The 25861-nt window shown below is 48.3% G+C and overlaps 1 protein-coding gene across 3 annotated transcripts in view; it reads left to right on the forward strand.

Moving 5' to 3' along the window:
• The window catches only part of SBK1 (SH3 domain binding kinase 1), a 75987-nt gene extending 56909 nt beyond the window's left edge, over positions 1-19078 (forward strand). For 2 of the 3 annotated variants that reach the window (XM_083710992.1, XM_083710994.1), the window contains exons 2-4: positions 10619-10821; positions 11571-11773; positions 12166-13826. In XM_083710992.1, coding sequence (XP_083567118.1) covers positions 10619-10821; positions 11571-11773; positions 12166-12954 — 1195 coding nt within the window. In that variant the 3' untranslated portion in view covers positions 12955-13826. Of the gene's footprint in view, positions 1-10618; positions 10822-11570; positions 11774-12165 lie in introns of all 3 variants that reach the window. The other variant, XM_083710993.1, reaches the window with a different exon arrangement.
• The last annotated feature ends 6783 nt before the right edge of the window (positions 19079-25861 follow it).

Here is a 25861-nt window from a genome sequence, read left to right on the forward strand (position 1 = left end):
TTTCTGTTCTCATCCTGAAGCAAAGTTCTTAACCCGAGGTACTATTTCTGGGTTAGCAGAGTCTATAACCTGAAGCATCTGTAACCTGAAGCATCTGTAACCCGAGGTACCACTGTAAAGCAAAGGTTTAAAATATACCTATAAAACAGCACGTCAAACAACGGATATAAGAAAGCCGTAGAAGGCAGCCTCCCAGATATTGCTGGACTACAACTCCCATCACCCCTTGCCAACAACATCTGGAGGGCCATTGGTTCCCCATCCCTGGCTAAGAGAGAGAGGCTTGCCTAAGAGCGTAGCAGAGGTCAGATCTGAACCTGGCACCCTCTGTTTCACAGCTCAGGCTCAGGAAGTGGAATATCTGCAGGATCTATGGGAACTTTGCCCAGTGGGTCACTGAAAGCTTGTCCTTTCCAGGGAGGGATCTAGGAAAGCCATGTGTCTTGCAAGAACTAAACTTGGGAGGGATGGCTGAGATCACTCGCTGGTGAAAGATACTCTGCATATGCCAAGGGGCACTCTCTTCTTTTGTGTTTTCTGGGACGGAGCCCTGGCAAGGAAAAAGGAAGGAGCTATGCCTGGATGAGTGCCAATGAGTCAGGGCTGAACCCATATCCGTTGGACTTTCATCCACCCCAGCTCTGTGCTTTGTTGAGATTGGACTTTGGGATTACCTGGTTTTAGGAATTGTATGAAGACACTTTGCTGAAGCCATGCAGGTATGGGTCTTGCCCATGTCTGGATGGGCGACTGACTCCCTGAGACCTTCAAGTGCACTTCCTTGGGTTCCATGGCAGGAGGGAAATGCAAGCTGCCTATACAGAATCAGGTCCATCTACACTGATGGGCAGCGACACTCCAGGATCTCAAGCAGGGGTCTCTCCTAGCTCTAGCTAAAGATACCGGACTTGGGACCTGCTGAATGCCAAACAGGTGCTCTATCACTGAGCTACAACCCCCTCCCTTTAGCAATATAGGAAGCGGCCTTATCCTGAGTCAGACCAGTGGCCCATCCAACTCAATTTTGTCCACACTAACTTGAAGCAGTGGAAGACAGGAGTGCCTGGCGTGTTCTGGTCCATGGGGTCACGAAGAATTGGACACAACTAAACGACTAAACAACAACAACTGGAAGCTACTCCAAGGTTCAGATGGGGGACATTCCCAGTCAAACCTGGAGATGCCAGGGATTGAACCTGGGACCTTCTGCAGCAAAGCAGATGCTTTGCCACTGAGCTGTGGTCCTTCCCTTTAGGAATGGAGGAAGTTCCCTTATCCTGAATCAGATGATTGGTACATCTAGGTCTCTATTGCCTGCTCTGACTGGCAGTGGCTCTCTAGGCTTTGGGGCAGAGACTAGTTTCCCAGCCCTTACCTGGAGATGCTGGGGACAAAACCTGGGTCTTTGTGTGCATGCAGATCAGAATCTCTACCACTGAGCTGTATCCCCCCTCTTTTTAAAGTAGCTTCATTTTCTTTGTTGCTGTTCTAATCAGTTAATGGTTTAAATGCTTGGCTATCATTTGACTGGGCAATTGATCACGTTTCACTATTGCCACCTATGCAGCCCCTATCAAACACACAACCCCACTGCGCACCCAGAAGGCTCCTCCTAGGTGATGTTTATGCACATTTTCACCTGAGATGTTTGATGTGGGGAGAGAGGCGTGCCTTCTAACAAATTCTGGGGTCCTTTGTGGTGTAAATGGGCATTGTTGTCTTGGAAGATGTTTAGTAGGGCCAATTCTGGGGTGATGTCTATTACTTGCTTAGTTATTTTACATATTTCTTGTGTGGCTGTTGTCCAGAATAGTTGAATTTTGGGACACTCCCACCACATGTGGAGGTATGTGCCTGAGCAGCCAGAAACATCATAACCAGACACTGGAGAGACCTGTCAGGAGTAAGCATGGACCAATGGTACCAAATAGTATGGGAAACAGCCCTACTAGAAAAATTAACTAATAAACTGAAACTGACACGGGGACAAACAGAAGAAGACGCCTTCACCCCAGTATGGCTCCCCTTTATCACATACACAGCCCAACAGGACAATGACAATAATCCACCAACAGCATACAAATCAATATGGCTAACCTGATCCAAAACACCCACCCACCTCACTCACACACGAAAACAAAGATCACCACAGCCAATCACAAGCAAACAATCACACCCTAAGTCAACCCCAACCTCTCTCACCACCAAAGGAACACAAGTGAACAACACAAGCAACGCTGACACCAAACTCTACATACATTAAACATAATAGAAACACCGCCACCCGACCCCACCCCCACCCATCCTCCCTCTCCCCACCCCCCCTTTCTTTTTTCTTTCTGTTTTCTTCTCCCCCTAATGCCTCAACAAATGAAACGGATTTGTAAAAACGTTACATGGAAGAAGAAGAAGAAGAAAAAAATACGAGGCACTACACTTCTGTAAAACAAGAAAATCCTTAATAAAAATATATATATATAAAAAAAAACACAAATTCTGGAGTCCCCACTCCCATAAACAAACCTTTTCCCTTTTTCTACCTTCTTGTGGGCTAATGGTATTGATTTCTGTGTTAACACCAGCTATGATTCTATTCTATGTTCTGCCACATAATAATGGGGTGGTTGTTCCCTGCACTGTAATTTTCCCCCTGTTTCTTTCAAGAGGCCGGCTGGACTTAGCAAACGATGTGCAAACTCTCTGGCCCTCCCTGCCCTGAGGGCACAAAGCCTGATCACGTGGCCTCCAGCATTTGCAATGAGCTGCTAATGAGCTGCCAATTACTTATTGGCAGAGCGGATGCACCCAGGGCTTGGGGCAACTGCAGAGCTGAAGTGTGCAGCATCCCCATGCTATGGAAATAAATCATCTGGTTTTATAGCTTGCGTGGAGAGTAAGAGCTGCTTCCTGCACACATTTTATCATGCCAAGGCTGCTGTAGAAGGATCGGGAAGGTGCTGTTAGTTGATAACTAACCGGATACAGCCGGAGCATGATTTCTGTTCTCATCCTGAAGCAAAGTTCTTAACCTGAAGCACTATTTCTGGGTTAGCGGAGTCTGTAACCTGAAGCGTATGTAACCTGAAGCGTATGTAACCCGAGGTACCACTGTACTTGCACTTTGATGTGCTTTTGAACTGCTAGGTTGGCAGGAGCAGGGACCAAGCAACGGGAGCTCACCCTGTCGCAGGGATTTGAACCGCCGACCTTCTGATCGGCAAGTCCTAGGCTCTGTGGTTTAACCCACAGTGCCACCTGTGTCCCTAGTGGCATATTAAACAATGTGTGGTATGGGGAAACTGGCTAGAGAAGAGCTTGTCTCCACTGTTAGAAACACAGATACAGTCATACCTTGGGTTACAGTCGCTTTAGGTTGCGTTTTATTCAGGTTATGGACCCGCTGGAACCTGGAAATACCGGAACGGGTTACTTCTGGGTTTCGGGGGTCGTGCATGCACAGAAGCGCAGAATCACAACCCGCACAGACGCACCACTGCAGGTTGCGAACGCTGTGGGTTGCGAATGTGCATCCCGCACAAATCACATTCGTAACCCGAACGTCCACTGTACAGTATATAAGCTAGGCGCCAAATGGCTCCTTAAACCAAGGTTACACTTGCCAAAATATAATGTCTTCTTGTCATTTTTGGATCAGATGGATCTAAAATCTTATTTTTCAAATGATGGGCTGACTTGAGATTGATTATCAGTTAAACATCTGGCTAGTTCAGATGGCAACCTTGAGCTGGGTTAAGACCATGGAGAACTTAAAGATGAAAAGTGACTTGATCCTGCGGCAGTCTGTTTATATATTGGCCTATTCCTACTTCTGTTTTCTTAGTGGTGACACAGACCATTCATAATGTAAGAATATTATTCACAATTGTGAACAGGGCAGTGGGGTGGGGTAAGTGAAGACAAGCTACAACCATTAACTGTAATGTTCCTGTTCTGGCTGCACAGAAAAAGCATTTTGGGTCCTGAAATTCATTTTGATAGCTGATAGAATTCTACAGGATGTGGTATTAGTGTGTGAAAACAGTCAAGATCCAGTGATCCCAGGCATTCACCTCCAGATGGTGGAGACATCAGGTAAAGGTAAAGGGACCCCTGACCATTAGGTCCAGTTGTGACCGACTCTGGGGTTGTGGCGCTCATCTCGCTTTATTGGCTGAGGGAGCCAGCATACAGCTTCCGGGTCATGTGGCCAGCATGACTAAGCTGCTTCTGGCAAACCAGAGCAGCGCACGAAACACCGTTTACCTTCCCGCCAGAGTGGTACCTATTTATCTACTTGCACTTTGACGTGCTTTTGAACTGCTAGGTTGGCAGGAGCAGGGACCGAGCAACGGGAGCTCACCCCGTCGCGGGGATTCAAACCGCCGACCTTCTGATCAGCAAGTCCTAGGCTCTGTGGTTTAACCCACAGCGCCACCTGCGTCCCTTTCCAGTGGCTGATAGCCAGGTGCAAAGTTCGCCTGGCGCCTGGCTAATTTCGAACACTTCTTGTCTCCCATAACACTGGAACTCATGGTTGTTAAATGAAGCTGAATGTTGGACGATTCAGCACAGAGCAAAGAAAGTCCTGCTTCACACATTGCACAGTTAAACTGTGGCACTAAGTCCCACAGTAGGCAGTGATGGCTTCGAAAGAAGATCAGGCCAATTCATGGAGAATGAGGCTGTCAATGGCTGGCCTCAACTAGAGCCAGGGCTTTTTCGGCTGCGGCTCCAATCTGGTGGAACGCTCTGTCACAAGAGACTAGGGCCCTGCGGGACTTGACATCTTTCCGCAGGGCCTGCAAGACAGAGCTGTTCCACAGGCCTTTAGCCAAGGCGCAGCCTGACCCCCTCCTTTGGCAATCCTCACAGAACTCTAGCCCAATGGTTGCCATTAATTTGATTTTGAATTGATTTTAGAATGAATTGATTTTTAGAGTGTACTTCAATTAATTGGTTGTGATTTTATGTAAGCTGTGTTATTTTTATTGTTGTTAGCCGCTCTGAGCCCGGCTTCGGCTGGGGAGGGCGGGATATAAATAAAAAATTATTATTATTTATTATTATTATTACTAACCACAATGGCTGGGTTCCACCTTCACTGTTGGAGGCTGTAGGCCTCTGAAGACCTTCTGGGAATTACAGGCAGGCAGAGTACTGTTGTACTTGGGTCCTGTTTGCCGACTTCCCACCGGCCACTGTGAGAACAGGATGCTGGACTAGATCGGCCCTTGGTCTGACCCAGCAGCATGGTTTGTCTCATGTTTTTATGCTCTCCCACCCATGTTACTGCTGTATGGACTTCAGCTTCCAATGAAGATTGCGTTACTTTTGGCAGAATCTTGATGCTCTCTGATAACCGACAGAAGCCGCTGTTCTCTATGTGCAGCCAGAGAACCGGTAGGGTAGTACCGTCGGAATCAAATCTGTCCTCCTCAAAAACGTATTATGCAAAAAATGGCAGGGACTGCGTAGGGGCTTAATTGCGCAACTGTGCACATTACTCCCCAGTGGGATGTGTCTGCCTGTGACCTGTAGTTCTTGCCGGAGTGGTACATTGTCTCGATAAGTTGAACTCGCCTTGAAGCACAGACTTGCCAACAAGATTGAACAGCGCTGTATCGAAGCAATCAAGTGAAAATTGGCTGGGGTAGACATTGCCGGAGGGCAGGACGTCTCACCATTGGAAACACGGGGCAGCCATCAAAAGTGACATACTGTCCAATATTCCAGCGACAGAAATAAGGACAATCGTGTGCACATGTAACATTCAGATTACTGCACCACTGATTTCTTCCTTAAAGTGGCACAGAACAACATGCAAGCTGTTAACACCAGTCCTCCTGCGAAGTGTTGCGTTCCTGATTTCTTTTGCAAAAATCCTGATGTGATCTAAAGCAAAAGCACAAGTTTGTCATTTTGGAAAAGAAATGCAAGAAAAGCATGATTGTGCCCAGTAGGTTGTATTCAGCGTAGCTCTTAGAGGTATGTTCCATCAGTGCAACAATTTCCCCTTGTGCAATGGAACGTTCTTCCTAATATAAATGGATAGCTCAGTCAGTAGAGCATGAGAATCTTAATCTCAGGGTCGTGGTTTTGACGTGGTTTTCACGTTAAGTGAAAGATTCATTCATTGCAGTGGGGTCCCTTCCACTCTACAATTCTCTAATTCTATGAATCTGCCCCCCTGGGGGTTCTCCCAATCCTCCAGAGCAGATTTCTGGGTGGTTTGGAACCCTTTAAGGAAGAAGAGAGGAGGGCAGTCCTGTGGTGCTGGCATCCATCTTTGCCTGAGCAGCAGTATTTAGCTGAATACCGCCAAATGCATAGAGGTCCATTGATTCTAATGGGCTTACTCTGAGTAGAACTCAGTTGGACACTATCCATACTCAAGAATTCAAAATGAACCTCACTCGCAGGGACATTCGTATTAGAGGTTATGCACGGACAAAGTCTTGGCATTCACAGTTCTGCGCTGACATTCATGTATGCAAGAATCGAGAGGATAGTGCTGATTAATTTGTTCAGGAGTGTCCACGAGCATGATGCTTGGCAGAGAATGAGAAGGCCACGCCCTTCCCCCAAGGGGTTTACAATCTAGAAATAGACATAGAGGAGACAGCAGAGGAAGGAGATGGAAGTGGAGGTGGGATAGACAGGGGAATAAGATGTGATTGCTGCAGTTGCATGTACCTAGGCTTAATTACTTTAGGATACATGGACAAGTGTTCGCCAGAGGTTTGCACCCCCATCGTTCAGTCCGGACACTGAGATCCAGCCCCGAGGGCCTTCTGGCGGTTCCCTCATTGCGAGAAGTAAGGTTACAGGGAACCAGACAGAGGGCCTTCTTGGTAGTGGTGCCCAACCTGTGGAACACTCTCCCTTCAGATGTGAAGGAAATAAGTAGCTATCCTATCTTTAAAAGACATCTGAAGGCAGCCCTGTTCAGGGAAGTTTTTAATATTTAACGCTGTATTGTTTTTAATACTTGATTGGGAGCCGCCCAGAGTGGCTGGGGAAACTCAGCCAGATGGGTGGGGTATAAATAATTTTATTATTATTATTATTATTATTATTATTATTATTATTATTATTATTTGCTGGAAAAAGGAAAGTGAGCTTCCCATTGCTAATGTGGCTTTGAAACTTGAAAAATAACAATTGTAGAAACTTACACCCAATAGTTTTTTTTTAAAGGCATCCCCTAAAAGCATGGGTGTTACTAAGGGGTGTCTTCTGCCCCAGGTCACAAACTTCCTCCCCCCCCCTTAAACATTGTTTACAGGTAGGGATGTAAGAAAGCATTGTTTTGTCTTCTTCCCTGTATTCATCACATGCAGCAGTGTCTCTGTTCCGCGGCAGTTCATCTTCCGCCCCCCAATATGGTATCCGTCTTGCTGTCTGCAGTGGCAAAATTATATCCCTTACATAATTAACCACCAATGCATGTAAATTGCATTGTCGTGATGTAATACCATCCCATTCGTTTCAGTGCAAGGCAAATAACGCCATGGGGGGGAGGGGAGGAAGACCCGTAATCAATCACTTATCGTTTGAGGACAGAAAGCAATAACGGCAGCTCATACTGACCAGATGCGCTGGATTGACTTTGTTTCCAGACATGGGATGAATAATCAAACACTGGCAATTTCCCATCCTGTTTCCATCAGAATTCCACCCAAAGTAGTTACAGGGCAGCTTTTCTGGAAGTTGGCCATCATTTGCATCTATACATATAAATTAGCATGTGCAGATTTTCTGTCCGCCTTTTAAATATGTCCTCAAGGGGGCAATGTTTTAGCAGGGGTGGATACCAGAAATGCAGATCTTTCCCTGGTGAATTGGGACAGGTTTCATGATTCGAAGGTTGGATCCAGGACTCAGGAGACCCGGGTTCAAATTTCCACTCAGCCATGAAGCTCACTGAGTGACCGAGGGCCAGTCGCTGCCTCTCAACCTAACCTATCTGTGGAACCAAAGAAAGGTCCCTCTCCTCTGGTGTAGGGCAGTACAGTGGTACCTCAGGTTACAGACTTCGCTAACCCAGAAATATTACCTCGGGTTAAGAACTTTGCTTCAGGATGAGAACAGAAATTGTGCTCCGGCGGCGCGGCAGCAGCAGGAAGCCCCATTAGCTAAAGTGGTGCTTCAGGTTAAGAACAGTTTCAGGTTAAGAACGGACCTCCGGAACGAATTAAGTACTTAACCTGAGGTACCACTGTACTGAGGTAGCTGGCCATTTGGTCTGGCTCAGAAAAAGTCAGGTCCCTGTGTTCTGGTACTCTGCCTGTCAATCCCATTATCATCTCCTCTGGCAGCTGTCTAGGGTCTTGGCCACAGTTAGGGTCTGCTAACTGTGCCTTTTTCTCAGGTGGCAATACCCGGTATCGAACCCAGGACTTTGGCCATGCAGAGCATGCATTCTCTAGCCTTGGGTCACTGCCCCGTCCCCTAAGAGGGATGCGAGGTTTGAGAAGTGTGTGGTCTTTTGAGGAGAGAAGCGGCTGTTACCACAGGGAGACATAGCGACTGCCTATAAATACCTGCCACAGACAACAGAGCGAGGAAGCGGGGGGGCGGGGGGGGATGATCGTTTAGTCAATGAGAAGCAGTTAAACACAGCAATTTTAGTCTGAGCTGGAGGAAGAAAGTAATAATAATGAATCAACGGAATGAATTATGCAGCAGAGTCCTGCGCTCGCCACCCTATTTATCCCAATTCATGGTATGGGATGAAGTGGGCTTGGGGAGGACGCCGGAATGTAATTGTCATTGTGCCCCGATCCAAACATCTAGGTGCATCTGACTTGGGAATGCAATGTATAGGCCGAGCTGCTGCATCTCAGATAAGGATCCTTGTCAAACAGGGCCAGATTTTTAAAATAAATGTACATGATAAAATTATGCGTCTGGGTAGGCTTGCCCAAGTTTTTAAATAGGCATTGAAAGCAGTACAACAAAGGCCTAGTACCTATATAAATCTATATCTGCTTAATTAGCAAGTCTTCCCAGAATAGCTCAGTGTAAACTCAATGGCCAGACAAGGCTGGTGGGCAATGGGAGGCGTAGATATAAAGTGACCAGAGAGACCCAACTCCATGTCTGGATGGACCGTTTCCTTGCTCACACCGAGAAGTTATTTCTAAATGTCCCGGGGACAGAAGAGCTCCCCATTCATATGACTGGGAGGAACCAATGAATTGTATGTGGCTGGGATTGAGCATTGGCGCGTCCATTCGCTGACCCCCAAAAGAAAACATAACCCAAATTGTAAGAGGGGAGGAGAACCAATATGGAGGGGCTGCAAACAGCCCATTGGGAAGTGAGTGCGCTCTGTGGGCATGGAGAAGCTGTTGGAGGGAAGGAAAAGGGGAAATGGGGAGTAGAGAATGGAATGGAGCTGGCGGAACTATGACCGGGTGGGCTCCACACTGCAACATTTTGTTGCAGGGCTCCCGCTTGCACTATGCTTCCACTCAGAGGGAGGCACAATGGGACTAACCTCAGATCCCACCTTCACTCATATCAAGCTAGACCCTCTTGAATTTTTAGGTGGCGAGCCTTGCAGGTTGGGGGGCGGGGAGCCGCCAAGGCAAAATCTGCAGGGAGAGGCAGGCAGTGCTGTTTGCAGTAGGTGACATCATGAGGGCTGATGTATCTAGAGCAGGGAGATGTATGGCGCTTCTGCACTGTATCCTGAAAGGGGAATGGCTAATGATGCCTTTTGGGAGGGGGAGGGGAGTTCCGCTCAGAAAAGTGCAAATTGTGTCCTGCTGCTTCCAGACTATCCATATCCTTCCCTTTATGCTTCTCTGAATTAGCGTTTGTGCATGGATCTGGCACAAAATGTATGCATTATGCAAGATTGGGGGGGGTGGAATGATAGAGAAAAGTTTTCCTCTTTCTCTAATAACTCTAGAACTCATGGACATCTAATGCATCTGTATGTTGAAAGATTCAGGAGAAAAGAAAGTACTTCTGCATGCAGTGCATAGTTAAAAACTATGAAACTTGCTCCAGCAATATGTACCGATGGCCACAATTTGGATGAGTTCAGCAGCATCTAGAGGGCCAAAAATCCCCCACATCTGATATACGTGCAGCAGATTAAAAAAAAACAAAAAACCAGGAGGCAGGGAAGGTGATATACTATTTTAAGAGTATTTGCTGTGGATATTCTGTATTTGTACTTCATAATAATTACAGCAATGCTAGCCTGACACCCACACTGTATATTTAAGTAGCTGTGTCTTTGGTATACATATCTAAAACCCCATTCAGTAGTTTCTATAACAACTGGGACCAGTTTTCTGTGTCCTCACTCACCTTTCAGCTTGAACCAGGCGTGGATGTACAAAACCTACATGAGCATCTGAACTGCCGTGGTTCTGAACTCCGATCTCCCAAATGTTATTTCATTAACTTGCATGTTAACATTGGCATTTGCAGAATTGTGATATTTCAGAGTTCATGGTTTCTGAGTGAAAGTTGAGGGGAAAAGAGAATCGCAGCCTGGGTTTTGGATAGATGCAACAGACTCGACTCCTGCATCCCAGAAGGCTTGGGGTATTAGGAAGGTGTGATGGTTGACCAATGCCTTTTCTTTTCTGTCTTCCAGTGTGACCATGAGTGCGGGCTCTATTGAGCAGGAACCGACACGCAAGCTGGCTTGCTGTGGGGTCCCCCTCATCACGGAGGACATGCAGTCACTGGCCATCCGCACGCTGTCCGGCACGGACATCAACAAACACTATGACCTCATCCGCGAGCTGGGAAAAGGGACCTACGGCAAGGTGGACCTTGTTTCCCACAAGAGCACAGGTGAGCCTAGCAGTGCCCTCTGCTGGTAGAGTCCAAGCTAGAGGACACCCATGCCTTAGGTCAGGTGTGAGGGACCATTGTCCCTCCAGGTGTTGCTGATCTGCAGCTCCCATCAGGTTGGTCATTGACCAGGGATGATGGGGTTTGTAGCAACATCTGCAGGACCACACATTCCCCATACCTGCCTTATGTACTCCTGAGATACCTGGCTCCTGAAGCAATTACCTCTTCCACCTGTATGTTTCATTTAAAGCAGCCTGAGGGCCACATTCCCTTCTGGGCAATATTCCAGGGGCCACATTCCAGTGGTGGGCCAGAGTCAAATGTGAGCAGAGCAGTGAATCTTAACATTACCTTTGTACAGCTGTCTAGGTCAGACTTCCTCAAACTCAGCCCTCCAGATGTTTTGAGACGACAATTCTCATCATCCCTGACCACTGATCCTACTAGCTAGGGATCATGGGAGTTGTAGGCCAAAAACATCTAGACGGCCAAGTTTGAGGAAGCCTGGTCTAGATTCTATGCACCCTCAATCCAATTCACCCTGTCCTCTCTCAGGGATTGACCATAACACATCCCACAACCTGTGGGGAACCTTCAGCCCCATCAAAAGTTCCTTTCCAGTTATCACGATTGCTCCATCAAGGCGGTAAACTCTGAAATCATTTTGTTCTGCTTTCATAAGTCAAAGTGAGTGACATTCTGAGCATTCTCCGTCCTTCCTCCCACTTCTCCCTCCGCATTTACAGGCACCAAGATGGCGCTGAAGTTTGTCAACAAGAACAAGACGAAGCTGAAGAACTTCCTGAGGGAGTTCAGCATTACCAATACACTCTCCTCGAGCCCCTTTATCATCAAGGTCTTTGATGTGGTCTTCGAGACGGAGGACTGTTACGTGTTCGCCCAGGAATATGCACCTGGCGGAGACCTCTTTGACATCATTCCGCCACAGGTAACTAGGCCTCAGTTCCACTGGCTTTTTGGCTGTTTGGGTCCCTCAGGCCACATTCAACCCATACATCTAAAGCTCTATGATACCGCATTAAACAGGCATGGCCTCCCTCTAAGAATTCTGGGAGCTATAGTTTGTTAAAGTTGAGCTGAAATTCTCAGAGTGGTTTCACATTCGATCCCAGGAATTGCCTGAACCCTTATATCCTGACTTGAGCACTGAGATCAGCTTCAGGAGAATCGTTGGTCATTCCCCAAGTTGCCAAGGCTCACTTTGATAACAACAGGAAATGGAGCCTTTAGAGTCATTGAGTGTTCTTGGGAGGCCATGTTTATTCCTGGTGTTTCCAGCTGCCCTTTCCTAGCTGATGGTATCTTTCTCTCTACCTGCAGGTGGGGCTTCCTGAGGACATGGTGAAGCGCTGTGTGCAGCAGCTTGGCCTGGCCTTAGATTACATGCACAGCAAAAACTTAGTCCACCGGGACATCAAGCCGGAAAACGTCCTCCTCTTCGACCGCGACTGCCGGCGTGTCAAGCTGGCCGACTTCGGCATGACACGCAAAGTGGGGTGCCGGGTGAAGCGCATCAGTGGGACCATCCCGTACACGGCGCCCGAGGTGTGCCAGGCCGGCCGGGCCGAGGGCTTCACCGTGGACACCAGCATTGATGTGTGGGCTTTCGGGGTGCTCATCTTCTGTGTGCTGACGGGCAACTTCCCCTGGGAGGCGGCCTCAGCCTCGGACACCTTCTTTGAGGAGTTTGTGAGGTGGCAAAAGGGGCGCCTGGCGGGGCTGCCCTCCCAGTGGCGCCGCTTCACGGACAACGCGCTACGGATGTTCCAGCGCTTGCTGGCCCTGGACCCGGAGAAGCGCTGCCCTGTGAAGGAGGTCTTCTTCTTCATCAAGTACGACCTGATGTCGGAGGTGCGGCGCCGGCCCTCCTACCGCTCCCGCAAGCACACCGGAGACAAGCTCTCCGCCGGCCCTCACCGCCACGAGACGCCCAGCACTTGCACCCCGACCCCCCTCAAGAGGACCATCCTGACAGAAGGCAGCGTCTCCCGGCTGTCTGCCTCAGAGTCTGGCCTCCCTTCTCCTGGGGCGGGAAGCAGGACTGATGGGCGGCAGGACAAAGGCAAAGGCCAGATGGTCCTGGCCACAGCCATCGAGATCTGCGTCTGACGAGGGCGTGGCAGGCCCCTCGGTGCCTCACGGCCTGCAGTTAAGATGTCAGCACTGCAATGCCCTTTCCTGCTCTGGGACAGGCTGTGTGCGAACGGAATCCATTTTGGGGACCAGGATCCATGTCTTTTGAAGCAAAAAAACAACAACAACGAAAAACAGGGGTGGTGGGGGAAGAGGATAGAAAATGTGGCTTTCCGTTTTCCTCAGTAATCCTAAGGATGTCCATGGTTGTCTGAGGCCACAGGAGAAGAAAGGCCTTCTCTCCTTATTCACTTGAAGACTGGGAGCTGAGGGCTGGATTAAGGGACTGCTGAGTTGGTGGCAGGAGAAGACGGAGCCCATAGCGCCTCAAGAATGAACATCTGAGGGAATCGGGACTTTGTCTCTGAAGGGAGGGGAGGGAAACCCAGTTGGCTGGTGGCTTTCTCTTTTTGCCCATCAGGAGTAGTGTTGAGATGCTTTCTGAGTGGGGATCCTTGCGATGAAAATAATAATAATAATGGATTGGGTTGGGGTGGAGGGGCAGAAGTGGGGGCAGAAGAGCCCCATTGATCTGGCAAGCAGTTTCTTTCTGGGCCTGCTGGGATAGAGTTGGTGGTAAGCAAAGAGGCTGGGGCTGGTTATTTAAGTCATCTGGAGCCTCTTTGCTGGGCATCAATTGGCTTACAGCGCCCCTGTGCCTGGTTGTCAGGGGGTGAAGTCAGAACAGACTCCCAGAAAAAGAGGCTGGTGAGCTCAGTGTGCTGGGGGAGGGCTGTCTGTTGAATTGGCGCTTATACTGGATCCAGCTTCCAATTCCAAAAGCAAAGGGGGGACAGGGATCCCAGCTGAGGCCGACACGTAGCACAGCTAATATATCACTTCCTGAGGAAGTGGCGGGGAGAGTTGTTTTTATTTCTGACTGGCGCTAACCCCCCAGGTGTGAGCAAAGTGCAGAGTCAGGGCAATCTGGGGACCACAGAGATATCACAGTGATGCCATTGGTGCCACTGATGTAGCAAGTGTTTCCTGTGTCAACGTGTGTGTGTGGCTGTATGTAAATGTGTCTCTACAGTCTGGATGTTCGGGTCAGTTGTTCACTGTTGGCCACGTGGCCACCGCCCCTGAGGAAAAGGCTTGGGTGCTTGGGCCGAATGATGGGGAGGACAAAGGGGAAGCCATTTTGTGTGGCCACCGCCCGCCTGTGATCACAACCAGGCATGCGCACTGCAAGAGGTGCATGTGTGAGGGGAAGGGCGCTCTGTGTGGGAGCACCAGCTTCTTCCTGCAGCGCACTGGGAGTTCACAGCTCAGATAGGGCTCTCTAGTTCAGGGGTGGGCAATCTTTTTCCTTGTCAAGAACTGCATTCCTTCTATTGAGGTGGGGGGGGGGACACACCTTGAAAGTGGGTGGACAAAATCAGGCAGGGCCAGGCCAAAGGTGAATATGGCTACCCTATCTTTCTTTCTACCATCCCCCTTTCCCCTCTCTTTCTGTTGCTCCCTGTCTTTCTTTTTTCAGTCATCTCCTTTTTATCTCTCTGCCACCGTTTCTTTCTGCTGCTCTCTTTTTACCACCCTCTTCCTCTCTTTCTTCTGCCCCCTTTGCTCTCTCATTTCCTCTCTCTTTCTGTCATCATCTTACACCTCTACCCTTCACCCATGTGAAATTCGGCCAAGATTCCCATGTGGCCCCAAGGCCACAACTTGCCCACCCCTGGTCTTGTTGAACACCAGTCCAATAAGGAGCAATTGGGCAGAAAGTTTCAGGATATGTAGGGTATACCCCTAGGGAACTGTAAGACTGGGTGGCTTCATAAGAATGTATTGAGCATCAAAGAAGCTCTTGAACTGAGGCCTGCTAAACTCTTTTATGGTTTTCTAACTGGCCTAGCTTTTATATAAAGAGAAGAATCCTATATAAAACCTGAGTTGGAACAACGGCTTAGGATTCTAGTATGCTGGAAAACATGGACATCTAAACATTACAGGAGCCAGGACTAGAGTCCATCCTAGAGGGAGCAATGCCCTGTGCCTAATGGAGACCCTCAGATGACACCAAGGGCTGCCAGTTCATACTGCCCATCTCTCTGGGCTGACTTTATAATCAGGATTCTGGTACAGATATATTCTTTGGGACAGGGTAGGGTGTGGGGAAGAAAAGTAGGGAGGGTTTTTTTTTGGGGGGGGGGGTCATCGCAGTATGACTGAAGTGTAGCTAAAACAGCATTGCTCATGGCAAAATGTCCCCATAACCCATTGGTTGCAATTGGGTAGGGAAATCAGTTGAGAATGAAGACCAAAGGCCGTGCCTGTGCGTTGTGGCAAGTCACAGAGGAGTGGATTTGTTTTCAATTCAACTAGGGCTTAGGAGGCAAACGGCAAGGATTTTTGACCTTTCCACAACGGGGCTCCTAGCGACGAGATGCCCTCCTTTCACCAAGGGCTTAGACCAACACTGACCTCCCTTTGCTGTCAACTTGAACCCCTTGAGCTGTGGGGAGGCCTTGCTCCCGGAAGTTATGGTAGTCACCCCTTGGTGCTGCTCCTTTGGGGAGGGTCAACTCTGGAGAGGAAGGCAGGCCTTTTGCAGTGTCTCTCTGATAAAGCCAAGTCTGTTGTTGCGTCTCCTTCCTTCGTCCCCATCCGCTTGCCTCACCTCCCATTTCCCAACCTAGGTGAGAATGACCCTGGGCAGAGCAGCTCAGCCCTTCACTTCCTGTGGGGTCGTACACACTCATCTCTCCTCCGAGCCAGACTGCGGGCCTGCCGGGTGTGTCTTGTGTGTGTCTCAATCTCCCCAGGGTTCCATCCTTTCCACACAAAGGGCTAAAACGCTATTTCCGAAGCAACAAGCAGTTTACAAAATCTCAAAAGTGGCTGCCCGCCACCACTTCCCCACCCCATCCCAACTCGAGGGGGCACTGCCCAGCAGCTGGTATTTAACCAGATTGTGTGTGTGTGTGCGCGCGCGTGCATTTGTGTGTGAAAAAGGCAAGGGTGCACTTTCTGTGTCATCAGTGCCGGCTGGCGACTCCCGTTCGTCCCACAACCCCAGTTGTCTGTAAGCTCCGGATAACACAGCAGCCTGAGGTGACCAAGCGCAACCTTACTGTGGCTCCACCCTCTTAGCCCAGACCCTGACCAGGGTTGTGGGAGGGTGGAAGAGCGTGTATGTGAGAGACACCACTTTAACTGCCTTTACCACTGCCTCCTTTCAGGCAAGCTCTGCGTGTTGGGGGTGCACCAGGCGATTCCTGACCTCCTTCGGTGTGACCTGGCACACCCCGCCACTCCTCTCTTCGCCAATTCGTAGTCCCCGCTTGTTAATCCGTATGTCTTGACTTCCTGAGTGGGCGCAGCTGTTTCCCCTCCCTTTCTCCTTGGCGTCACTGCCGCCATCTTGTCTCTGTGTGGGGTGGCAGCCAAGGCTAGACTTTTTTTAGAAATAGGCATTGCACAGAATTTTTAGATATTAGCCGCAACGTCTCCTTTTTGCCTTAGGTTCCAATTGTCCTTGATCTTTTGTGCAATAATGTAGATAAGGATTAAGAACACCATATAGACCTTGTTTTGGTTTATTTTTATTTTTCGAATTGTTTTGAGGGGGGGGGATTGAGGGGGAAGGTTGGGGATGTTGGGAATGGGGTCTGTTGGGCGCGCGCGAGTGTGACATGTTTTCCATTATCCTTGTTCTTGGTCTTTGTTTTCCCTTCTGTTGCCCGTCCACTTTTGGACTTGTTCCCCTCACCATATAAGAGGTTTCCCCCTCCCCGTGTCAAACATGCATTACCTCAGTTTCTGTCGCAATTGAGAAGGAAAGCTTTCTTTCTTTTAATTTAAAACAAAAATATTACAATGGTAATAATTTTTTGGAAAGCAAACAAAAAAAAAAACCTCTAGTGGAAGATGGGTGTGTTATGGAAAATACTATGTTTTTTATTTTTTAAAAGAAGAAAACACATTTAAGATAATGGTGATTTCCTGTTGTAGCATTGAGGCAGTGAAACTTCCCCAAATGTGTGATTCTGATAAGGCTCCTTCAGTTCTGGATAAAAGGCTTTTCCCCCAAAAGGAAGATACCAAAATCATATGGGGGAGTGGCATTTAGCATTTGGTTGTTGCTCTTCATAAGAAAAGGGACCCTATTCCAGAGAGCTGTTGGATTGGTTCCTACATTGCTTTAAGCTATAGTCAAGCTTTGCTATGGTTGAAAGGCGACTGTACAGCCACTTCTTGTTGCTGCTGGGGAAGGGAAGAAATCTGATTAGTTTGCATTTAGACGTGAACTTGCTTAATTCAGTTTCTGAAATAATATGTAAATGGAAACACATCCGTTCTTCAAAATTCACACCTCTCCCAATTGTGCTCTGTGGTTCTCCAGCCAAGTAATGTGTGTGGATAATGCATATAGCAGGCCAATGTGTGCATATAAATGCATGTACTAGTGTAAAGAACATGCAAAAATGCATTGCAGTACGATGGCGATTTATGCCAGGGTTCAGTTCCAAGGGTACAACCAACCCATAGCTGGAGGGAGAGAGAGATAAACAAGTATGAGGCAGCCTAGAAGCTCTTTTTGTGCCAAGAAACTCCAAGCAGATCTGGCCTCCCAAAAGGTTTTAAGCTCTCTGTCTTGTTGAGGCAAGAGACGCTCAGCACATTGACTACAGGTGTGCTTCTGTGAGATCTCGCAGGAGCTGGGATGGCCTCACGAGAGCATCCCAGAGTTGATGTACTGAGCTGCCCCCCAAGCAAGGAGGAGAGCTTTAAAGCTCTTCCCATGCAAAGCATCTCCACACAAAAAGAGCTTTTAAGTTATCCCCATTGCTTCGATTTAACTCATGCAATTTCAACCAGCCTCCCTTCATAGAACTGTAGAGTTGGAAGAGACCCCAAGGGTCATTTAGTCCAATCTCCTCTAATGTAGGAATCGCCCACAAAGGGTTGAAATTGCACATGAGTTAGATGCTGGTAAGATGCGATTGTACTGTATAGTAAGCAAAATTGATTTGCAATAAAATAAAACGCATATCTTAGGCAGAATAGTACACACAAAACGTATGTGAGAAGAAATCTGCACTAAAGTGCCAATTAATTTTCACGAAGGCTTGAAAAATAAATTAATAAATTGTAAACAGATGTGGAAAACTGAACTTAAGACTGGGAAAAGGAGATAGCAAAAGAGAAACCAAAACTGACTGATTTCCCCATCCCTATCTGCTGCCACCCTACACAGAGCTAAGCCATGGTTTCGCTTAACCGTACATCCGAACCCAGGATCATGGTTTGTTTTGCTCAGTCAGATCATGAGGTGTAAGCCAAGAGCCAACTTTGGTTATAGTTCATGGCTTTTTTGTACAAAGACCAAGGTTCAGACATAACACTAAGCAAAAACCATGACTTAGGTCCAGCCGAGATGGCAGGAGCTAATGGTAGGGCCGGCCCAGCCTCTTTAATGTGCCCCATCTGCTTCCCACAATGCCACTCTTTATAATAATAATAATAATTTATTATTTATACCCCGCCCATCTGGCTGGGTCCCTCCAACTACTCTGGGCGGCTTCCAACAAAACACTAAAATACAATAACCTATTACAATAACATTAAAAGCTTCCCTAAACCATGCACAGACTCCACCCCTTCACCTTGCCTCATGGCCAGCCCTCCTCTGGGATGGGGTGATGGTAGCCCTTTTCAAGGACTATTCTGTTGTTTGTAAAAACCACACCTTTGGGGAAGCTTCACTGCCTTACGTGGTTGTGTTTGTGACTTAGCATTGTGAACTGGTCGGATGTGTAAGCACCGTTCTTATAGTGTACTCCTGCAAAGGAGAGGGAAGGGGTGTTGCCAAGCCACCATCAAGGTTATGTGCCAACGTGGGGCTTACATATTCTTTCTCTCTCACACACACACCCTGGATAGGCAACTTCTTCCACTCCTTCCCAGAGGAGAAAGAGAAAAGATTTTTAAAATGGAGCAAAGAAACATTCACCATCACACACACACACGCAACAGCGCGGAACAAACGTTTGTAAATATTCTGGAATTCTCTTGACTTGTGAAAAGGAGGTTTTTAAATGTTATTTAATTAATTCTATATTGCGGACAATTGCTAAAAAATAAAAAGGGGGTAAAAACATGGACCTATCTATCTTCGTGCATGCAAGAGGGGGGAAAGATGGTAGCATGGGGGAGAAGATTTGGGCTGTTCTGTTCCCCAGCACTAATGCCAATGTGAATTGCTGTAGTTCAGTGACAGGGCATCTGCCCTGCATGCAAGGTCCCAAGTTCAATCCTAGGCATCTCCAGGTAGGGCTGGGAAAGAGCCTGAGTTAGATGGATCTATGGTCTGGCTCCCTATGTTGGGAATGTCCTCTTTACTCACCCAGAATGCCTGTTGAAGAGTAACAGATGCAACAGCTTTGTTCAGGCAGGCTTAACATGGTAATTCAGTTGCAAACACATAATTAGGTCTAGCTTCAAAGGTAGTCTGAGCTTGGAGATCGGATATCCAGATGTTCTCACATTGCTGGCAGAGTGGAAAGAGGAAGAGGGTGTGCCCAGGCAGGTAGGAGAATACATAGTTATGCCCACCTCCTGTCAGGGCACAGTGGGAGTATCTCTCACATATTTAGCAACTTTACAGGAAAACACTGTGAGCTTCAGCTGCTATCATGCGCCCATCTAGCAAAACATGAATTGTTGGTTTGACTGCACTTTAAATGGGGTTGCCATATGTCCAGCCATATTGGAAGTCTAGATTTTGCCGAATTTTCTCAAAAATAGCTCAAAGACAGCAATTATTTTTTGAGATTTTGCAAAGAAAGCTCAACAACTTTGGGCAAAAGTGTCTGGATTTTCACTTTTTGACACATTCTGCTCAATTCACTAGGTCATAGTTGGGACTCCCTGCGGTGTCCCCTAGGCACCCAGTGCGGAAGAACCAGTTGCACTGCCCTAAATCCACCTCTGGTTTAACAATCAATCCCTCTCCCTAAATTCTGGGAGGGGAATAAGGGTCCCCTATAAACTCTCAGCAACCTTCATAAACTACAGCTCCCAGAAGCCTTTGTAGGGAACAATGTGACTGTTGAAAGTGGCATCACGGGTATGTATGGTGTGAATATGGCCCAGGTCTGAAGTAAGTTTCCTGTCTACCGGTTTCAGCCTGACCGTTTACACAGCTGCAAGGAGAAGGCTGTTTTCCAGGTCAAAGGATGTTGGCTTCCAAGGAGCTTTGAGCATGCCTGGGGGTGTAGTGATGGGGGACTGCATTCCAGCATGAAGTGCTGCCCAAGGCCTGCACAGAGAGAGGGCTTTGATGTGCACTCTGTAAAGGCTGGATCCCGGGAGACTCAGCAACACAGACCCAGCAGGGGAGGGTGTGTGCCAGGCTTCCGACACCGCTCCTCATGAATATGCATGCTGTGTTTTCCTTGATCCATGCCTGGCCCTGCGACAGCTGAGCCAATTCTGCCGGGAGCACCAGGAGCTGCCAGAGGCCTCAGGCGACACTGCAGGCGAACACAGAGCGGAGGCACAGCAAAACCACCAGCCTGAACCAACACGGGAGACCAAGAGTTGGGCTCACTGGAGCAATTGTGGATCAGTGTTAAGGGGAGAGACTGCATGAATTCAGGGCCCAAGCAGGATGGGGGGGGGGCAGGAGAAACTTGCAACATTGGCCTCCTCTCACATTTCCAAATCTCGTTCCATACACGCGATCTTATCCTGGTTTGAACGTTATGCAAGCCCTGCAGAAAGGGCAAGGGAGAAGCAAGCTCTCCATGATCCCCATTTGATTCAGGGATTAGGCCAAAATGATCTTAATGAATGGCAGGTAATAATGCTGGGTGCTCTCTTTGGGACTCTGATCAAGAAGATGGAGAGGGAGGCGTGGGAGAGAGAGAGAGAGAGAGAGAGAGAGAGAGAGAGAGAGAGAGAGAAAGAAAGAGAGAGAGCAAGAGAGAGAGGAAGGGAAGGAAGGAAGGAAGGGAGGGAGGGAGGGAGGGAAGGAAGGAAGGAAGGAAGGAAGGAGAGAACAGCTTAGAATCAATCTGAATTGGAAAAGAGCTGTGGAAGGGGCAGCTCAACTCTCCTGCATTTAGGGAGCTAATTGGATCCTTACAGGTCAAAACCAGCACCTTAAATTGGGCCCAGAAACTGATTGGCAGCTTTGGATTGGTGTAATATGCTCAAATCGTCTTGCCTCAGTGAGCAACCCAGCCACCAAATTCTACACCAGCTGAAGTTTCTGGACCTCTTCACAGGTAGTGCTACAAATAATGCGTTGCAATAATCTGACCTAGAGGTTACCAGAGCATAGATGACAGAAGTTAAGCCATCCTTGTCATAATAGGGTGCAGCTGGGTCAGCAGCCAAACCGGATGGAAGGCACTCTACGCCACTGAGGCCACCTGAGCCTCAATTGACAACAAAGGATGCAGAAGTCCCACCCCCCCCCCCAAGCTCAAAACAAAAAAAATTCCTTCCAGTAGCACCTTAAAGACCAACTAATTAGTTCTTGGTATGAGCTTTCGTGTGCATGCACACTTCTTCAGAACCCCCCAAGCTTCGTACCTGCTCCTTCAGAGGGAGGGCAACCCCATCAAGAGCAGACAACCTCCCATCCACCTTATCGAGGGAGCCACCCACTAACAGTGTCTCAGTCTTATCTGTTTGAGCTTCAGTTTATTGGCTCCTATCCAGTCTGTTACCGAGGCAAGACACTGGTCACTGGTCCAGCACTTCCACTGCCTCGCCTGGAGATGTAAAGGAGAAGCAGAGCTGTGTGTCATCAGCATATTGCTGACAATGGACTCCAAAACTCCACATAACCCCACTCAGTGCTTTCATGTTAAGCAGCATAGGGGATAAATCAGAGCCTGAGGAGCCCACACCGAAGGCACCATGGGGCTGAAGAGCATCATAATCTGGAAATGTCCATCCAAGTAGGATGGCACCAGGTGGACAACTGACTAAGCAGAACTTGGCAGAAGGATTTCCCAACCCTGGGTCCAACCCTTACCAGGATATCCCTTGATCACAGTTTTAGCCACTATGCTACATTAGTTCCCCTCCAAGGTTTCTCTCATAAGAGCAGGAATTCCTAGGTGTGTTGTGGGAAAATCTCTTCTCAGTGTCATCCTTTTATATGGCTGAATCTGACAGTCTCTCTCTCTCTCTCTCTCTCTCTCTCTCTCTCTCTCTCTCACACACACACACACACACACACACATATCAGGGTCAAGAGATGGACACAGAATGCATTCCAGCCACGTCGCCAGGCTAATTTCAATTTCCTAGTAATTATGCAAATGAGCCTGGATTTAATTAAGGGCAGATTTCATTAAAGCCTTATTGGGAGACTGGAAGAGCTAAAGGAGAAGGCAAGAAAGAGCGAGGGACGCTGCTCAGCCCGGGGAGGAGGACTGGCAGCAGGTGCACAGAGCCCAATTAGAGCTCCACTTTAAAATCCACAGAGGTAGAGGAAATCTCTTCCGAAGCCTCGCCAAGGCAGCAGGCGACGCGCGAGGCTGGCTTCCGATGAGAGCCTTAGATGCGCCTCTTTCGCCTCTCGCCCCTTTCAGGTGGCCTTTGTTCTCTCTCGCCCGCCCGTCACACACCCGCTGCTCTTCATTTATTCCTCTGACCTCATCTATTTCGGGGCTCCGAGTCTCTGATCCCATCTCGCTGCTCTTCCCTTCCTCTCGCCCTGCGCAGCTCTGGCTGGGAGCGATAACAGCACCGCTTTCATGCGGCAGAATCAATGGCCTCTGTCTTCCGGTCACGGTCGCATCTGCAGAGAGGCAACCTTTTGCCACGGCCTGCTGGTCATTTCATCATCTCCGACATCCATCAGCTTCTCCAAACCATGCAGGAGCCACTGCGGGGATTTGCTCGGCTCAAAGGGAGGCAACTTTTGTTGGAATCAGAAACTCAGCTTTGGATTTCTATATACAACAGCGGGACGGGGGAGCGGGGGAGCACATAATATGTCCAGGACGGATCCTTATCTCCCCTACTGTTTGAGGCTGGCGCTGCCCATCCATCATAGACCTGATTTTTTAAATTAAAAAGTATTTAGGAAAGCAAGAACATACACTTTGATAACACAAAGGAACAGCAACCTAAGAAAAGCAACGGAACTAAATGTCAACTAAAATTAGACAAGTATAAATTTGGCTTGTTTCATTCAGATTCCCTGGGAGAAAAATTGTTGTTTTCATTTTGGAGGGTAGTAACATTTCTAAAGGGGACGCAGGTGGTGCTGTGGGTTAAACCACAGAGCCTAGGACTTGCTGATCAGAAGGTTGGCAGTTCGAATCCGCGCAGCAGGGTGAGCTCCTGTTGTTCGGTCCCAGCTCCTGCAAACCTAGCAGTTCGAAAGCACGTCAAAGTGCAAGTAGATAAATAGGTACTGCTCTGGCAGGAAGGTAAACGGCGTTTCCGTGCGCTGCTCTGGTTCTCCAGAAGCGGCTTAGTCATGCTGGCCACATGACCCAGAAGCTGTACGCCGGCTCCCTTAGCCAATAAAGTGAGATGAGCGCCGCAACCCCAGAGTCGGTCACGACTGGACCTAATGGTCAGGGGTCCCTTTACCTTTTAACATTTCTAAAAAGATTTGTTTTAGTTATAAATATCAATATATTTTCTTCGAGGTCTTATGATAAGCTCACTTAAAGCTGTACAGTTAGTAAGGATTCCATGAGTAACATATTTCACTGGATCACAGAATCATAGAGTTGTATAGCTGGAAAGGACCCTAATGGTCATGTAGCCCATTTGGCCAGAGGTTCTTTAGCTGTGATTCCTGCATTGCAAGGACTTAGATTAAATGGCCCTTTGGGACACTCCCAACCATTCTATGACAATCATAGCATTGGAAGGGACTCTGAGGATCATCTAGTCCAACCCCCTGCAATGCAGGAATATGCAACTGTCCATTACAGGGGATCGAACCTGCAACCTTGGCATTGTCATCACCATGCTCTAATCAACTGAGCTATAAAATACAACTGTGTGCAGAATATATAAGTTATATATTATAACACACACACACACGCAACAGCAGGAGCAATGCCCAAATAAATGCACAGTCATTAATACAATGGCAGCAGAAAATGAACGCACACCTGACCTGTGGTCTGGAGCATAAATGTCGAAAATGACTTTATGGTGACTTTTGGCTGAGGCAACTAAGATGAAGCCAGCTGCTGATCTTGACTACGTCCTTGGCTGGCCGATGAACAGTCAATTATTTAGAAGCCTGACCAAAGAGGCAGCCCCTCTGGAGACAGATGGAGAAAGTTAATTAGGCTGTGGGGCAGTGGGTGGGTGGGGAGAGCAAAGGAAGCGTTCTGATATTCTGCTTCAAGCACCAAGAGGAAGAAAGACGGAAGAAAGATTCTATCCAGATTGAGAACAGCTGTTGGGAGTAGATTTCCGGAAGTAGACCAATCAGATAGGAACATGAGAATATAAGGACCTGTCTTATATGGAGTCGAACCATTGGCATCTCTAGTTAAATGGATCAGGTAGCAAACGGAATAAAAGACCCTGGGAAGCCACAGCCAGATAGCATAGACATTACTGGGTTTACAGACCCTCTGTGTCCCTATTTTCCAAGAACAGTCCCTGATTAACAGAAGCTGTCCCGGTTTCTGATTTGATTCCAGAATGTCTCACTTTTCGTTAAAGGTAAAGGTAAAGGGACCCCTGACCATTAGGTCCAGTCGTGACCCACTCTGGGGTTGCGGCGCTCATCTCGCTTTATTGGCCGAGGGAACCGGCGTACAGCTTCCGGGTCATGTGGCCAGGATGACTAAGCTGCTTCTGGCAAACCAGAGCAGCGCACGGAAATGCCGTTTACCTTCCCGCCGGAGCAGTACCTATTTATCTACTTGCACTTTGACGAGCTTTCGAACTGCTAGGTTGGCAGGAGCAGGGACCGAGCAACAGGAGCTCACCCCGCCACTGAGATTTGAACCTTCAACCTTCTGAGTCCTAGGCTCAGTGGTTTAACCCACAGCACCACCTTAGGATGTCCCTATTTTCATCAGAGAAATGTTGGAGGGTATGGAGTTATGTGCCCCCCCCCCCGAGTCAAGGAGATAAGAAACAATACAACCTTTAGAAGACATCTGAAGGCAACCCTGTATAGGAAAATCCCCCCCCTAATGTTTAATGTTTTATTATGGTTTTATATATGGTGGAAGCCACCCAGAGTGGCTGGGGCAGCCCAGTCAGATGGGTGGGGCAGCAGCAGCAGCAGCAACAACAACAACAACAACAAGAACACTACTATGGAATAGGGCGTCCTATTTCACTGGAGAAATGTTGGAGGGTCTGGGTTTAGATCAGGGCTGGGACCACAGCTCCCATCATCCCTGACCTTTGGCTATGTTGGCTGAGGCTGATGGAAGCTGGAGTCCAGAGGACCACTGGTTCCTCATCCCTTGTTTAGATGGGCAAAAAGCAAAGGCACCAACCTGCGAGAGAGATTGGGGAGGGGCAATATCATGCAGGCGACATCAAAACATCAGGAGTCAGACGGGGCAACAGAGCTCCTTCAATAGTTGGCAGCTTCTTTCTGGTACAAAGCCACCTCCTCAGCCTCCTGCTGCTGCTGCTGCCACTGGCTGGGCCTGCTTCCCCGTCTTTCCCTTACGTGGCAGGAGGAGGAGGAGGAGAAGGAGCCGGTCACTGAAGCCAAGCCATGCTTGGCAACGCACTTGGCATGCTCTGCCCCTTGATTATTTTGAGCATGGGGGGTCACAGCCCCCAAAAATATTGGGGGGGGGGAGGAAAGAGCTGGGCCTCTGAGAGTTGGCGCCTATGGCACAGCCTCTGTTGGAATAAAGGTACAGTGGTGCTTCGGGTTACAGATGCTTCAGGTTACAGGCACTTCAGGTTACAGACT

The sequence above is a fragment of the Podarcis gaigeae genome, assembly GCF_964106915.1.
Source record: "Podarcis gaigeae genome assembly, chromosome: 14".
Lineage (NCBI taxonomy): Eukaryota > Metazoa > Chordata > Lepidosauria > Squamata > Lacertidae > Podarcis > Podarcis gaigeae.